The following is a 14,432-nucleotide window of genomic DNA, read 5'->3' as shown; positions in this document are numbered from 1 at the left end:
CTCCTCTTTCAGCTTTATTGAGCATGATAGAGATAGCCTAAGCCAGCCAGGGATATAGCTCATATAAGGGATACCATTCAGGGAACTGGACAGGGGGCACTGAGTAATTATATGATCATTTTGAATTTGTGTCTGTGTTTTTCCTCCTCTCATGCTCCAGACACAGATATCATCACATGAGCACTAGGAACTTTAGACTCTTCCTTCCCCTCTAAATTAAGCCATAATCCCAGTCCTCCTTTCAGTTTAAAAACTCAGTAGATTCTTGCTGTTCATCAAGGAAAGTCTCATAGAGCTCTGCCTAGAACCACTCATGTGATGGTCCAGGACCTGGGCCTAATTTTGCCCTTCTCTCACTCTCAGAACTGACCCCTCATTTACTCACTCGTTCATTCACTCACCTATTTGTCAATCCATCCACCTATCTACTCAGCCAGCCAACCAGCCATCTATCCATTCATCCATCCATCCATCCATCCATCCATCCATCCATCCATCCATCCATTCAATTCATTAGCCAGAAACTTTCCTTGAATACTAGATCCGTATATTAACACCTATTATACCTTCCTATGACTCTTTCCGATTGCTCAGTTCCGGACAGATGACTACTGCTAATGTGTCTTCTTTTCTGGGTAATGCTTTTAAGAGTGGCCAAGGGAATGTGAAGGCTTTGTGAGAGAAGAATGGAGAATGAAGGTATTTTTGGATAAAAGGTCTTTTCCAAAGAGGCCTCATGTAGGTCTTTTCCAAAGAGGCCTCATGTAGGACTTTGCTATTCCTCAAGGGTCACACTGCTTTCTCTGTCTTCCAGTGCCACTGAAATGAAAGTTACAGCTCACCTTCCCAGTGATATTAGTGACAGCTGGGCAGCACAACTTCTCTGCAGCCTTCCGTCACCACAGCTCATCTTGAAGCTCTGACTGCATGTTGCCAGTGTTTAAAATCAGAGTTTGGGGTGAGTGAATGTGGCAGGGGAAACCCTCCCTTGAGTTTTGATTATACCTAGGATTATTGGATATTAAGTTCGGAGAAATAAAGACATTCAAGAACATAAATGGGAGTTCCCGTCATGGCACAGTGGTTAACGAATCTGACTAGGAACCATGAGGTTGTGGGTTCCATCCGTGGCCTTGCTCAGTGGGTTAAGGATCTGGCGTTGCCGTGAGCTGTGGTATAGGTCACAGACATGGCTCGGATCTGGCGTGGCTGTGGCGTAGGCCAGCAGCTACAGCTCCCATTGGACTCCTAGCCTGGGAATCTCCATATGCCACAGGAGTGGCCCTAGAAAAGGCAAAAAGACAAAAAAAAAAAATAGCATAAATGTATGCTTGATCCCAGAAATGTGAGGAATCCACATCTTATGCCTCCTCTCCTTTGCCTTGAATGGATCCTGGCCCAGCTGCAGGGAGCCTCCTGGAATCCCTACTGCCATGAAGCCCTCAGAGCTAGGACTTCTCCACTCCTGAACTGACAGTGAAATAAAGGGCCTTCCGCTTTATCTGAGAGCCTACCAGAGAGCCTTGCCTGGCAAAGGCAGACTGGTGGGTGAGGAGGATCAGCAGGCACATAATGAGATGCTTCTGTGGATCAAATTACATGAAAGCCTTTGCAAATAGTTTTTCACCTTCACTTGGCAAATACAATCCCTGAGATCAGTTACTTTTTCTAAGGTGGCAAAATATTTCCCTCTTCAAATTCTATTTTTCCTCTTTCATCCTTTCACTCAATGCAGTGTGTGTTCTTCTAGAGGTTTTGAAATGTCAGATATTTGAATAAATACCCTCATTTCACTATCTTTCAATGTGAAGAAGTCACACTGAGTAGTATGATACACAATAAAGAATTTATTTATTTTTACTCTCCAAAAGTTTAGCAAAAAAACCTCAGCTCCCTGTGTTCTTTAACTTGAAAAAAAGAGTCATTTCCCAGAGTTCAGAGACCTTCAGAGATTGGTGCAGATCCAGTTCATATGTCCTTCTGCTTGTAGTCATCCGCCTGCTCCAGGGCTCATTTGGCAGATGGTTATATTAATACATACAGTCTGAATTTTTTTCTACTAAGTGAAAGTTTAATTGGAGCAGAAGAATAAATGAGAATAGCTGTAAAAAAATTAGAAGGTGATAGTAAATTCTCCCGGAGCAACCTTTATGTAGGGTCTCATGTCATTGACTGTGTCTGACTGTAGTTCTTTCAATAACTTCATAATATATCTCAGAAACATGTGGTATTTTTGAATGGACAGGTCAATCAATCTTTCAGTCTCAGCAATGAATTTTTCATAGTAATCAGAGAGTTGGTCTGAAAAATCCTGTAGTTTATATATGAACTGCTGGTGGTAATCAGAAATGATTTCCTTCATTGTGACAGCCCAGCTTTTAATTATTTCCTGAGCCCTGGAAGAAAGCTGTGCAATCTTCTCTTTCCCTTTTCCATCTGCATCAGCAAGGATGCTAAGATATTCCTGGATATCCTCCTGCACAAATTGTTCAACTTGACTTGAGAGTTGGGAAGCGAAGTCAGTAGCACTGACAGTGTATTTGGAATGGAAATCTTTAAGGACATCTACTAGGTTCTTGATCAGGTTGATGACCTTTTCTTCAAGTTCATAATATTTCACTGTCCAGCCAACCATACTTGGATCAAAATACTCTTTGCGAAGAGCCTTTATGTACTGATGGAGCTGCTGTAACTCTTGAGAAGCTTCCCAAAGTGTGTTTTGAATAAATTCATTAAGCATACCAAATGGAGAGTCTAGGTTTTCTTTCAGGAGTCTAAAACCCAATGGGGCATAAATGTTGAAAGTTGTGTTGATGTTCTGCTGGATATCATTAATGAAATCAGCCAATTTCTTCTCCTTTAAGCGTGTAAGTTCTTCTTCTATCTCTTGGAAAATGCCTTCTAGAAATATCTGAAGTTCACTTAGAATCTCTGTAATATTGATAGAGTGGAGGTCACTAAGTGCCTTTTGGACATCTTGTGATAAAGATTTCAACTGCTCCCCATACTCTGAGACTACATCTGTTAGTTGATACTTCACCGAATCAAAAGTAAATTTAATCTTTCGGGCCTTGTTTAGTTTAGATTTCTCCATCAGGTCTTGGAAATAGGAAAGCAGTATTTCTAACCCACTATGGATCTTTGAATATATCTGAGACAGTACCTCCCCTACCTCTGTCATGACCATGTTGCAGAGCTCATCTCCAGTGTAGTTCCTGGCTCTTCCTGGCAGCTGGAATCTGGTGAACTTAAGGGACTTGATCAATGAGTCAACTGCACGCTTGACTGTCACATTGTATTCCTGAGTGACTCCTATTACGCTGTCAAACACCTTATTCCGGAGTCCTTGGAAATCACCTTGATCCTCCTGAGCCAATAGTTTCTGGTATAGACTCTGGGCTCTGTCCTTCCACTGCTGGTAGGTTTTAGTGGTACCTCTGGCTATTTTTCGGAGTCCCCTGTCCACCTCATCAATCTGCCTCACGGCCCCTTGATACGCCTGATCCGCACTGTTCTGCAAGCCTTTCCTCAATTTTAAAGAAGCATCTCTCAGGTCGAGTCCAGTGTACTCCTGATGGTACTTGTTGACATAGTCATAAAATGCCCCCGTGGCCTTGGGCACATTGTCTTTGAGAGAGCGGAGCAGTTCGGACACTGCTTCTTCTTCCCAGTTAGCTTTGATCTGCACGTCCTCATCTGATTCCAAGTCTCTTTTTTCAATTTTGAATATGTTGAGTTTTTTATCTGGAGAGGACTAAAACCAGCAGGAAAAGGATGAAAAGAACATGTTTTCAGTTATCTTGACTACATAATATACTATACTAAAACTTCATTAGCAGTTAAAAGTAAAGATCAGAAGATCTTTCATATTCTGGATGGCGGTTTATCTTTCATGTGTCAGTTCATGTGTTTGTCTTACGGTTAAACAAATCCACTCTTGTTTGTTCTTCTTTAATACATGCCCCAGAAAGGATAAAATCATGTAAGGCATTTACACAGTGACATTTAACATTAAAGCCTTTCTGGGGCTGAAGATCAGAAGAGAAGGAGAAGGAGGAGAAGGTGGAAGAGAAAGAGACCGGAAAGGACTAATTAAGAGAAAGGAGAAGTAACAAGATAGAAAAAAGTCCAGAGCCCATCAGCAGAGATCTAGAAGACCAATATCAAAAGCCATTTATCCTTCAGGGCTGTGACAAACTTTAGTAACAGAATGTGATTTTTCTTCTCCTCAACCAATGGCATCTTTGATTTAATCCTGGCAGAGCATGTAAAGTATGTGAAAGAAATTTGGCATATCTCATCTAATATTTCTATTGTGCGGAAGAATTTTGAAGCCTCACATACTCTAGAAACTGTCATCAAACTGTACTCAGGATGTGGCAGAGTTTGTTCAGATCTAGGTGATGAGGTATGACCCTTACCTTTCTTTTTTTTTTTTAGTTGTTTAACCAATTAATATTTTTATTTTTAGTTGATTTACAATGTTGTGCCAATTTCTGCTGTACAGCAAAGTGATCCAGTCATACATATATACATTATCTTTCTAGAGTTGCCCAAATGTAATAAAATAGTAGTGGTAGTATGAGGTCATGTGTGCATCCAATAAAATCAATAAAAGACTCCTAGTGCTTTCTGGAAAATAGTTTCCCAGAAGAGAACTTCAACCTGCTCATTGCTTGTGTTTTAGTTAGGGACAGTCCTGAGGTAAGACTCTGTATGGACTCAAATTTATCTGCCTGTCTTTTCTCTTCGCTCTTTGGGTGTGTAACCCACTAGATGGGACTCACCTGAGGGCGGTAGTAGAGGTTTGATTTCAATGAGGTATTAATGTTTTCCTGTTCTAAGGCCACAGTGCCTATGGCTGGGGAGGCTAGTGAGGAGAAGAGATGGTTCTTGCTTTGTTGGTAGCGCAGATAAACATCAGTTAATGTTGGGCTTGTGATGTTAAGGATAATCTTTCCATCCCAGTATCTGAAAGCAGAAAAGCAGATGGACCATCATGAAAGTGGCATGGAAAGGACAAATATCACAACAATTGAAAAAGACATGCAGATAAAAGTTTCAGAGTTCCCATCGTGGCTCAGAGGAAATGAATCTGACTAGCATCCATGAAGTCACAGGTGTGATTCCTGGCATTGCTCGGTGGATTAAGGATCTGACGTTGCCATGAGCTGTGGTGCAGGTCACAGACACCTTGGATCTGGCGTTGCTGTGGCTGTGGTGTAGGCCAGCAGCTGCAGCTCCAATTCGACTCTTAACCTGGGAACCTCCATATGCTGCAGGTGTGGCCCTAAAAAGACCAAAAAAGAAAAGAAAGAAAGAAAAGTTCCATACTCAAGTCCATGATATTTGCCATTTTCTTCATATTCTGCACTAAGGTCACGATGTGCAAATGATCCTTTAGTCGAACAGACTAACATGCCATCTTCAATTTTGTGTGTCCCCACAACTGTATGGGAGAGATTTTATATTTCATTAGATTAATAACTGTAGGACGTAAACATTTTCCTTGTGAAAACAGAATTCTATCTTAATTAAGTGTATTATATGTTTGAAACATGAAGTCCTCATTAAAAAAATAGTTAAGGAGACATTATTAGTCCTAAAATGATTACAGAAAAATCTATTTTCTCTGAATGTATTCCTCTAGATTATCAGTAGGTTTTCATCAGGACAGTTTTTGCATGTGGGTTATGTATGTAGCTCCTTTCCTCTTCTCTTAAATTTTGCTATAGGGAGCAATTTTGCCTCTAGTCATATCTGAATACCTAAGTTATTTATTCACAACTCTTGCTGAAGAAATTCAGCATGTAGGAGAGGGGTCAGGAAATTTCCTTACCGTTTAGGTCATATTCCAGGAACTGAATGGTGGAGCTGCATGTGGAATCCAGGAATGTTTCAACACGATCTTCTTTGTTTTTCAAACCAGCACTCCAAGTGGCATTATACAAGGGAGAGGCCACTCCAAAACGTGCAGTCAGTGTTCCAAAGGAAGGCAGGGAAATTCCAGCAGGCACAGAAAACTTAATGGAAGGAATCTCAATAGTCTGTTCAGGCATGGTGACAGTCGGTACCTCAAAGTCTGCAATGTAGCTGGCCACCACATCTAGGTCCAAGACAGCACTCCCAACTGAAATACTTTTTGGAAGGGTGAAGGGGGACACAGTTAACTGATATGCAGGCACAGTTACCTCAAAAAAGGGAACCGAAGAGGTTTCTGGATTAGAATATTGCGTTAACACATCAACTTTGGGGAATTTCACTTTGGGTAGTGTTGGTATGTTGAGCGAAAATGACGAAGTACTTAGCTTCTTGTAGATTTTTATTTCACTAAAGTCAAGCGTGTAGGATGGAAACCGAAGATCTGTAAATGGGACTTGGAAAGCAGGTGTGACATGGGCGGATTTTAGATTATTTAGTTTTAGTCCAGGAATAATGAATTTATCAGTCAGTTCTTGCACGGGTATAGAAACAGGATAAGCATTGGGGTTTTTGGTGTATACAAGGGCAGTTGAAGCACGGAGATACTGTTTCCTATTAATGCTGGTGGTGACATCCAACTTTAGGAGGTCCCACAAGCTCATGTCATAAACTGGTAGGACAGTATATTTGAGGAACGACAGGTAACCTTCTACAGAGCCTGAGATGTCAAAGCGTGCTTCTTCTTTGTCATTGGAAAGCTGTAGATTGTTCTGGAGAGACCCAGAATGAACCTGAACCTGACTTTTCCAGCTGATTTTCTGGTTCTCAGTGTTAGCATTCAGGGATACCTCCTGACTAAGATAATGGATATTAAGGAGGGAACTGGGCTGACGTGTATGGACCTGAACGAGGGCTGCTATATTCCACGGGGAGAGTTCCAGGGTGGCTTTGCTTGTATGCTCTCCAGATGTTAAAATGAGGCCCTCCAGCTGTAAGTGGTTTTTTGTATGGTGTTCCCAGATGGTGTATATGCGTAGAAGAGTGGCTTCTCCAGCAAAATTTTCTTTTACTTCAAGGTTCCAGATATCATCAACTTTGGAAGCCCCTTGAAGCTTCACAGAAGATCGAGTACCCTTGGAATTCACATAAGTGCTGGCCTCACTGGCAAGAGACCCTGAATATACCCGTGAAAGGATGGAACCCTTGACGTCTCCTTTGGTAGACATCTCAATAGAAAAGTAAGAGGTAAGGCTTTCTAAGCTGAGCTTGTGATCAACTGCCCCTGCGGCAGTAGAGTGCAGCTTGGGGGAATTGAAATCATACTTTAATTCAATGGATGAAGAGATGGTAGGTTTTGATTTGGTGTTTCCTTTAAGTTCTTGCTTGAAATTCATTCTCAGAATTGGAAGTTGGACTCTTGCAGTTGTTGTCAACGATGCATCCACATTTTTCTTGGTGAAGCTAATGGTACTGTCATGATTACCTTCCATGAACTTATTACTCAGAGACAAAGCTGTGGCTAACTTTAACCCTCTCTTTCTCATCAAACTTGAGGTGCCCTCTAATTTGTATTGCAGGGCGTCAATAACAGAAGAAGAGAAAGTAAGAAAATGAGCAACAATATTTGACTGGTTATAAAGTCCGACATTGGTATTCAGTGTGATGACACTTGATTTAAAGGAAAAATCATAGGTAATATTGCCCATGGCTGGAATCAAAATTTTGTTTGAGGTACCTGATACCGCCAACTCTGGAAGAGAAATCTGAAGAATATTCCTAGGCACATCAAGGGCTGGCAGCTCTAGGAACTGCAGGCCTAAGGTGTATGAGGGCACGGAGATGCCAGAACCCAGAATGGTGATGTTTGGGGTGCTAATCTCTTTGGGGATCACATAGCCAAATGTCAACATCTTCACTGTGAATGGAGACACTTCAATGTTGATAACTGGAATAGTGTAGCCAGGAATTTGAAAGGTCCTGGGTTGCTGGTCGAGGGGTTTTTCAACCTTGTACTTATCAAATGTAATTTTTATTTCATTATAGGATTCAGTAAAAAAATCTAATGCCTTGTCCCTGACTGTCTCAAAATGCCTGTTGAAGGAATTGATGTTTCGATTGATAAATGCATAAAATACGTCCAGAGGATTTGGGATGGAATGCTTGTCTTTGTTTTTCTTATACTGAGCCTTAACACTTAAATCAAATGATTGCTTTGTTGTTTTCAAGAATTCCTTCAAGCCTGTCTTTTCCCATAAGGAGATATCTTTCACCTGGGGAACTGTGAGCCTTGTGTAAGGTAGAGTCATTTCAGGGATTGTTAAAGGAATGTTTAGGAAATCCAGGTTGGCTTCTCCATTTATTCCTATGTGGGCCTCGGTGCTTCTCTCATTGTTTACAGCAGAGAAATTTTGATTGTACTTATACTGATTGAACCTGGCACTCGCTTGCCAACTTGCTTGCTGAGCACTAGGACTCAGAAGCAGTGCATAGTTATTCAGGAAGTCTATCTTCCCTGTCAATTTTAATGGAAAACTAACTCTCAAATTCCCCTCATTGATTGTGGATGCAGTAATCTCAAGTGGCTGTGCTGAAAAGAAAAGAGAATTTTTCAAAGTTCCAATAACTTTTCCATTTAAATGAGCATCATGGTTGCCAGTTATCTCTGCTTTCCTTTCTCTAGGTAGGACCATGCCTTTAGCAGTTAGGACACTGCGGCCCACGTACTGACACTCAGCTTGTGAGTGGATTTCAAATTTGGAAAATTTGAGGAAGGCAGATTCATACACCATACTTTGGTTTACTCTTAGGTGTTTGCTTCTGATCTCGTTAGACAATCCAAAGGAAGTAATGGGTCCTTCCACAGTAAAGCTGATTTGTGACTCATGCGTTCCCTCGTCCGAGAATCTGTGGCATGCCAATTTCCAGGACCCTTTCCCAGAAGAACGCCATGCTATGTGGCTAGCTTCCAGCAGGGTTTTGATTTCACTGCGCAGGTCGGCCTGACTTGAGAAGTCCAGTTTGGGGATGTTCAATTCGTGGAAGTACTTTGTGTTGCTGTTCAGGGTAAGCTGATTATTTACCTTGAGGAGCACATCATTACTAAGTTTCAGTGTATTTTTTCCTGTGTATAAACCTGCCACAGTGTTTGATTTTCCCTCAATAGAATTTCCAACAAATAGCACTTCACTGCCGTGCTCTGTTTTCAGGTACTTGCTGGAGAACCTCACAGATTCCTTCAGAACTAGCGGATTGATCTCAGGGTCTGAAAGTTGTGCATTTGCTTGAAAATCAAAATTAAGAACTTCAAATTTAGATTCTCCTTTGGCAGTGAAGGAAGCCTCCATCTCTGCCGTGTTCTCTGAAGTAGTTATGTTCTGAATGTTAGCATTTGCCTCTAATATGAGAAGGGGAGACTGGATTTTCAAAATGCCGTGCAGCTTGCCAAAAGCAGGTACTTCAACTGTGTGTGGGATGTGGGGAAGCTGGAATTCTGGTATGTGAAGGTCAGAAACTTGGAAATCTGTAAGGTTGAGGTTGGGGATTACAAATTCTGGAATTCTGATTTCTGGTAAATACAAGTCTGGTAGAGTGATTCTAGCAAGCATGGTTTCTACCCCATTCAGATCCCTCAGGTATACTTCCGGGACTGGCCACTGCAGCTCACTGTTAAGCATTTGATCAATGGTTCTGATGATCTTTGCTTTTATTTCCACCAAGTCAATTGTAAAGGAGGGGACGTGGAAGGTATTGAGGACAGTAAATTCTGGCGTGGAAAACCTGGATGGGATTTCGATGTCTTTCAACTTTTTGAAGTTTATCTGTACCGATGGAATCTTCAGATCTGTCAGAGGGACGATGAAGTCAGGGGTCTGATATGTGGCCTCCTGAAGAGCACGGAGACTGACTTCAAAGGCAGGTAGGGTCCCAAAGGTGGTCTGGATTTCAGGAACAGTGAACCCTTGTTCTACCAGTGCTTTCAGGTTTTTGGCCCAGTCTTGGATAGAATACTGCTCTGCAAAGTCAGTAAGGTTCTTAGCAGCGAGATCCCACCAGTCAGAGATGTAAGTGACAAGCGTGCTGTAAACCTGGCCAACCAGGAACAGGTATCGCTGGATTTCCTGCTGCACGTCCATTTGATACATTCGGTCTCGTACATCTTCTAGGGTCTCGTGGAATTTGGCTTTCATGTGAACTATGGGTGTTGAACTTAGAGTTCCCTGTAACCAATCAAAGAATAAGGTTATTTTGGTGGCCTTTAGGTTTTCCAGATGGACTGAGATCAAGGCCTTGATGTCTTCTGACAACAGTTTGAGTGCTGTAAATTTCTGTGGAAGTTCTAGAGCCTGAATTTTGCCGTTGATTCTTTGAGTCACCTCATGAAGGTTCTTATTGGTTTCATCTAAAAAATGGTGGTAATCAAATGACCTTAATCTCTTTACCAACATGTCAAGGAATTTGTTTACTTCTTCAATTAATTGTTGGAAAGACAATGCTTCAAGCTGCTTGAGAGTGTCATCAATAAACCAGGTCAGTGTCTCAAGAAGATCTTGTATCTTGACTTGTTGTAGGATACTGCTTAGTTTCTGAACAGTCTCCTGCAGCTTATATTGGTGGGCCAAGTGCACTGAATTGTCCATTAAAACCTGAATGTGTTCATCTATTTTGTACATCTTAATTAACTCATGGACCATGGCTCTGAATGCATTGATTTCCTTAGTTACTTCAAAATCTTCAAAAAGACTTTTAACACAGTATTTGACATGCTCAATAACTTCCTTTATTTCTTGGAATGGTATTGTAGTTCTCAACTGATCTAAAAGCACTCTGGCATCAATATCTTCAACCTGTTGTTTTAACTTCTCAGCAAGGTGCTGAATGTCTATGTTCTGAATCTGGGCCTTGAGTTGTTGCAGTTTTTCTTGTATCCAGAGTCTGATTTGATAATTAATATTCACATTTTGAAACCAAGATGCAGTACTGCTTCTAGTTTTGTTAAAGCCAATCTTTTCAATAAACAAATGCAGATCGTGGATTTTTTTTACTAAATTTACATGGATATGATAACGTTCATCAAGAATTTTCAATGTTGCAATGATTTCATCAATAATCCTAGCAATAGCTGTCTTAAAATCATGTAAATCATAATTATCTTTAATATACTGATCAAATTGTATCACATATGTTTGTAGCTGAGTTAGTTTTTCATTAAGGTTGATTTTGGCATTGTCTAATGCAATTCGTACATCATTTTCTGTAATTCTATAATCTTCCATGAAATCACTTAGTTTCTTTTTGGCACTCAAAACTTGTCTTTCCCAACTGAATGTACTCAGATAATCATTAACTTGCTGTGGGAATTTGTCCAAGGCTGCTCCATATTTCCTCATGGGTTGATTAATGTTGATGTGTTTCAATTCTCTCTGTATAGCTTCCAGTGCAACTATACCAACTAGGCGAGTCTTCTCAAAGTATTCTGGCAAGATGTTAAAGAATGGCAGGTTGATGGTATGATGATTTTGATTCTTATCATATTTTACAGAAGCAACAACAGTGAATTCTTGGGGCTGGTCCACAGTATCCCTCATTTCTAAAGCATCAATTACATTGATGGGCTCACTGAGTAAGAGCGGCACTGTAATTGTGGAGTCCAGCACAGTGAGGTCAGCTAGCCCTCGTCCATTGAGCTCAACACCAACTTTGTCTTTAGTGTTGTAGGCATCAAAGTTCTGGCTGTATTCATTTTGGTTCAACTGGGTCTTGAGTTTCCAGGTGCCTGTCTGCTCGGCCAGAGTGAGCAGGGCACTGACTTTGTGATCCAGAGCAGTATTCATGCTCCTCCTGGACAGGAGATGGTGACTTGTGGATCCTTTGTAATCATGAGAGAAAGTAAATGCCAGAGGTTCAGCTTTCATCAGGAATTTGCTATACAGCTGCCCAGTGTGCTGTCCCCAGAGAATCAGTTTCCCATTGCCACTTGTATGTGTGTCGACGGTTATTGTGAATGGGGCCATTGCAGAGTGGAAAACATTGCTGAAATGCAGTGAGTCGGAATTGTAGTTTGTACTGATATCAACCGTTGAAGCTAGCCCAGCGATGTTTGTGTTGAGCCGATGGCTAAACTCTGTGCCCTGAACCTTAGCTATGGTGTCTGCTTTATAACTTGCTGATAAGTCAGCATAAGAAAGAGTGTAGATGTGCTTTATTTCATTATTTTCATAGGCTCCTTTTATGGTCCCACCCACATTCAGCTTTAGAGGTTCTAGTCGTAAATTTCCTTTGTTGGTCATATCCAGAGTGTTGAATTTCAAGTCATTGTTTAAGGTAGTTACCAGAGAATAGGGCTGTAGCTGTAGATTAAAATTTTGCTTATAAAACTTGTCAGAGCTATAAATGTTGTCAAGTTTGGAAGAGAAGTCCAGTGATAACCCTGCAATATTCAGACTATTTGAGTAGTCAAGTTTCATTTCAGCATAGGAGCCCATCATGTCATTTGAAAGCTTAAGTCCCTCCTGGTTGATTCTGAAGTTGAAAATGTTTTTGCTGTCGACACCCAGAATCATGGCCTGGTAAGCACTTCCCAGTGATACCTCTGCGAGGGCAGCTTTTCCATCTAGACTGAATTTTGCATTGTGTTCCCTGAAGCGGCCATTTGTTGTTAATTTCAGAGATGCCCCAGAGAGGCCGAGCGCGGTGTTGAGTTCATTCTCCAGCACCAGGGGACTATACTTCAGGTTGGTCGTTGCACTGGTAGATAGTCCATCTTGGGTAATTCTTAGTGTTGCCTTGTGAGCCCCACTATTAATTTTGTCAGTGCCCAAGATGTCAGCATTTAATTCAAGACCATGGGAGTTCAGTGATCCAGAAAGAAGGGTGAAGAACCTCAGTGCCTTGTAGTTAGCCTGATACTCAGAACGCAGCAGTGCACTTTGTTTAGAGAAGGTCAGGTCCACCTTGTTGGAAGTGGCGAAGTCCTCATACTTCCCATTGGTGTCAGATTTCAGACTCAGCTCATAGTTCTCATATTTCAGGGAAGCAGTGTTTTTCATAAGGCCCCCTTGCAGGTCAGAGGTGGAGGTGAGGGAGACGGTTCCATCCTCATATCTTCCTGTTATCTGGTTGGTGCCCTGGAGATAGGACGAGTTAAATCTCAGGTTGGATTCTCCACTTAGTCGGCCAGTGGTAGGATCCTTCTGGTAAGACAGGTCGTATGTGCCCTTAGTGTAGAATGAAGAGGCTCTAAACTGGCCATCAATCTTGACTTCTTTGACATACACATGCTGTTTCTTTTTTGAGTCCAAATGGACTGAAGCAGATATCTGTGGTCCCCAGGCACTAGATGTGTCGAAGGTAAGCAAACCTTTTGAGGCTGGATTATTTCCGGTGTTTTCTGTGTAACTGAATCGGACATTTGAATCCAGAAATTTGTGGTGGAAAGACCCATCACCTGATAACGTAAATGCATTCCTGCGGTCACACGTGGTTTTTCCAGATCCTGGCATAAACATCAAAACACATTGGTTAAGTGAGGTAATACATTTCCAAAAAAACTTATATGTTGAAAGTCCTTCAATAATAAAGTCCCATCAGTCTGGGCCAGTTGTACCACAGTCTCCCCCATCTGCAGCATGAGCATAAAACCTGATAGCTGAAGGCATTCCTCTAGGAAGCCTTCCCTAACTACCACAGACTTTGTTGGGTTCCCCTGCTAAATTCCTCCACTGTACCTTATACACTATACCCTGTCACAGCATCTCTCACAATGAATTCGAGTTACCAGTTTATCTGTCTGTTTTCTCTCTTATTTGGTAGTAGAATACTTGATAGATATTTTGTGTTTAACAAATATTTCTAAAAGAAGGAAGGGAGGAAGAAAAGGAGGAAGGGAGGAGGGGAAAAATATAGGCTTCCAAGAAGCAAGAAAAATATCTGTAAGAAAGCCCAAGTATTTCCCTTCCTAGAGGAGGCTATCCCACTGGTACGTGCAGTGAATTAGCTCTGTGCACCCACTCCTTGAGCACAGCTCACCTTGCACACTGTAGGACAGCAGGTCAACCACAGAGTCAGCCTTCACGTGGTACTGAGCCTGAAGGCTCCAGTGCTGGTCTGTGCTGGTGTTGCCGCCGGTATAGGAGGCAGACCAGTTGTACAAGTTGCTGTAGATATTTGTGGAGAGGTCTAGCACACCCATGAGAGGCACCTGCAATTGATACAACTTGGGGATGGTGAAAGTGGGGATGCGGACTTCTCGAGATGGCAAATAGAATCCCACAGGCTGGAAGCTGAGGGCTGGTGTCCAAATTGTCTCTAACATCTTTAGATCTTTGGAGGATTTGCCACCAAAAGGCAGAGGGATCTCAATATTCACACTGTTCTGGTTCAACGTGTATTTGATCCGACCATCACTGAAATGAAGAGCAGAGACAGCACGCCCACAGTCAGACAGCAAGAACTCAAAGCTCTCTGCCACCTGGCCTTCCAAGCAAGAGTGCACATGCCCCATTCCCAAGTCC

The 14,432-nt window shown here is 41.8% G+C and overlaps 1 protein-coding gene and 1 long non-coding RNA gene across 3 annotated transcripts in view; one reads left to right on the top strand and one right to left on the bottom strand.

Annotated features, from left to right (window-relative positions):
• LOC110260050 overlaps positions 1–1,107 on the top strand; it is a 78,684-nt gene extending 77,577 nt beyond the window's left edge. Inside the window, exon 3 of the long non-coding RNA XR_002342831.1 lies at positions 815–1,107. This is a non-coding gene — a long non-coding RNA (uncharacterized LOC110260050). The remainder of the gene's footprint in view (positions 1–814) is intronic.
• Positions 1,828–14,432, bottom strand: part of APOB (apolipoprotein B-100) — a 66,105-nt gene continuing 53,500 nt past the window's right edge. For both annotated transcript variants that reach the window (NM_001315684.1, XM_021085692.1), the window contains 5 exon segments: positions 1,828–3,754; positions 4,788–4,971; positions 5,335–5,449; positions 5,840–13,414; positions 13,948–14,324. In NM_001315684.1, the coding sequence (NP_001302613.1) occupies positions 2,114–3,754; positions 4,788–4,971; positions 5,335–5,449; positions 5,840–13,414; positions 13,948–14,324 (9,892 nt within the window). In that variant the 3' untranslated portion in view covers positions 1,828–2,113.

The sequence above is a fragment of the Sus scrofa genome, chromosome 3, assembly GCF_000003025.6.
Source record: "Sus scrofa isolate TJ Tabasco breed Duroc chromosome 3, Sscrofa11.1, whole genome shotgun sequence".
In the NCBI taxonomy this organism is placed as follows: domain Eukaryota; kingdom Metazoa; phylum Chordata; class Mammalia; order Artiodactyla; family Suidae; genus Sus; species Sus scrofa.
Note: the sequence above shows the minus strand (reverse complement) of the source record. Positions and strands in the feature narration are given on the sequence as shown.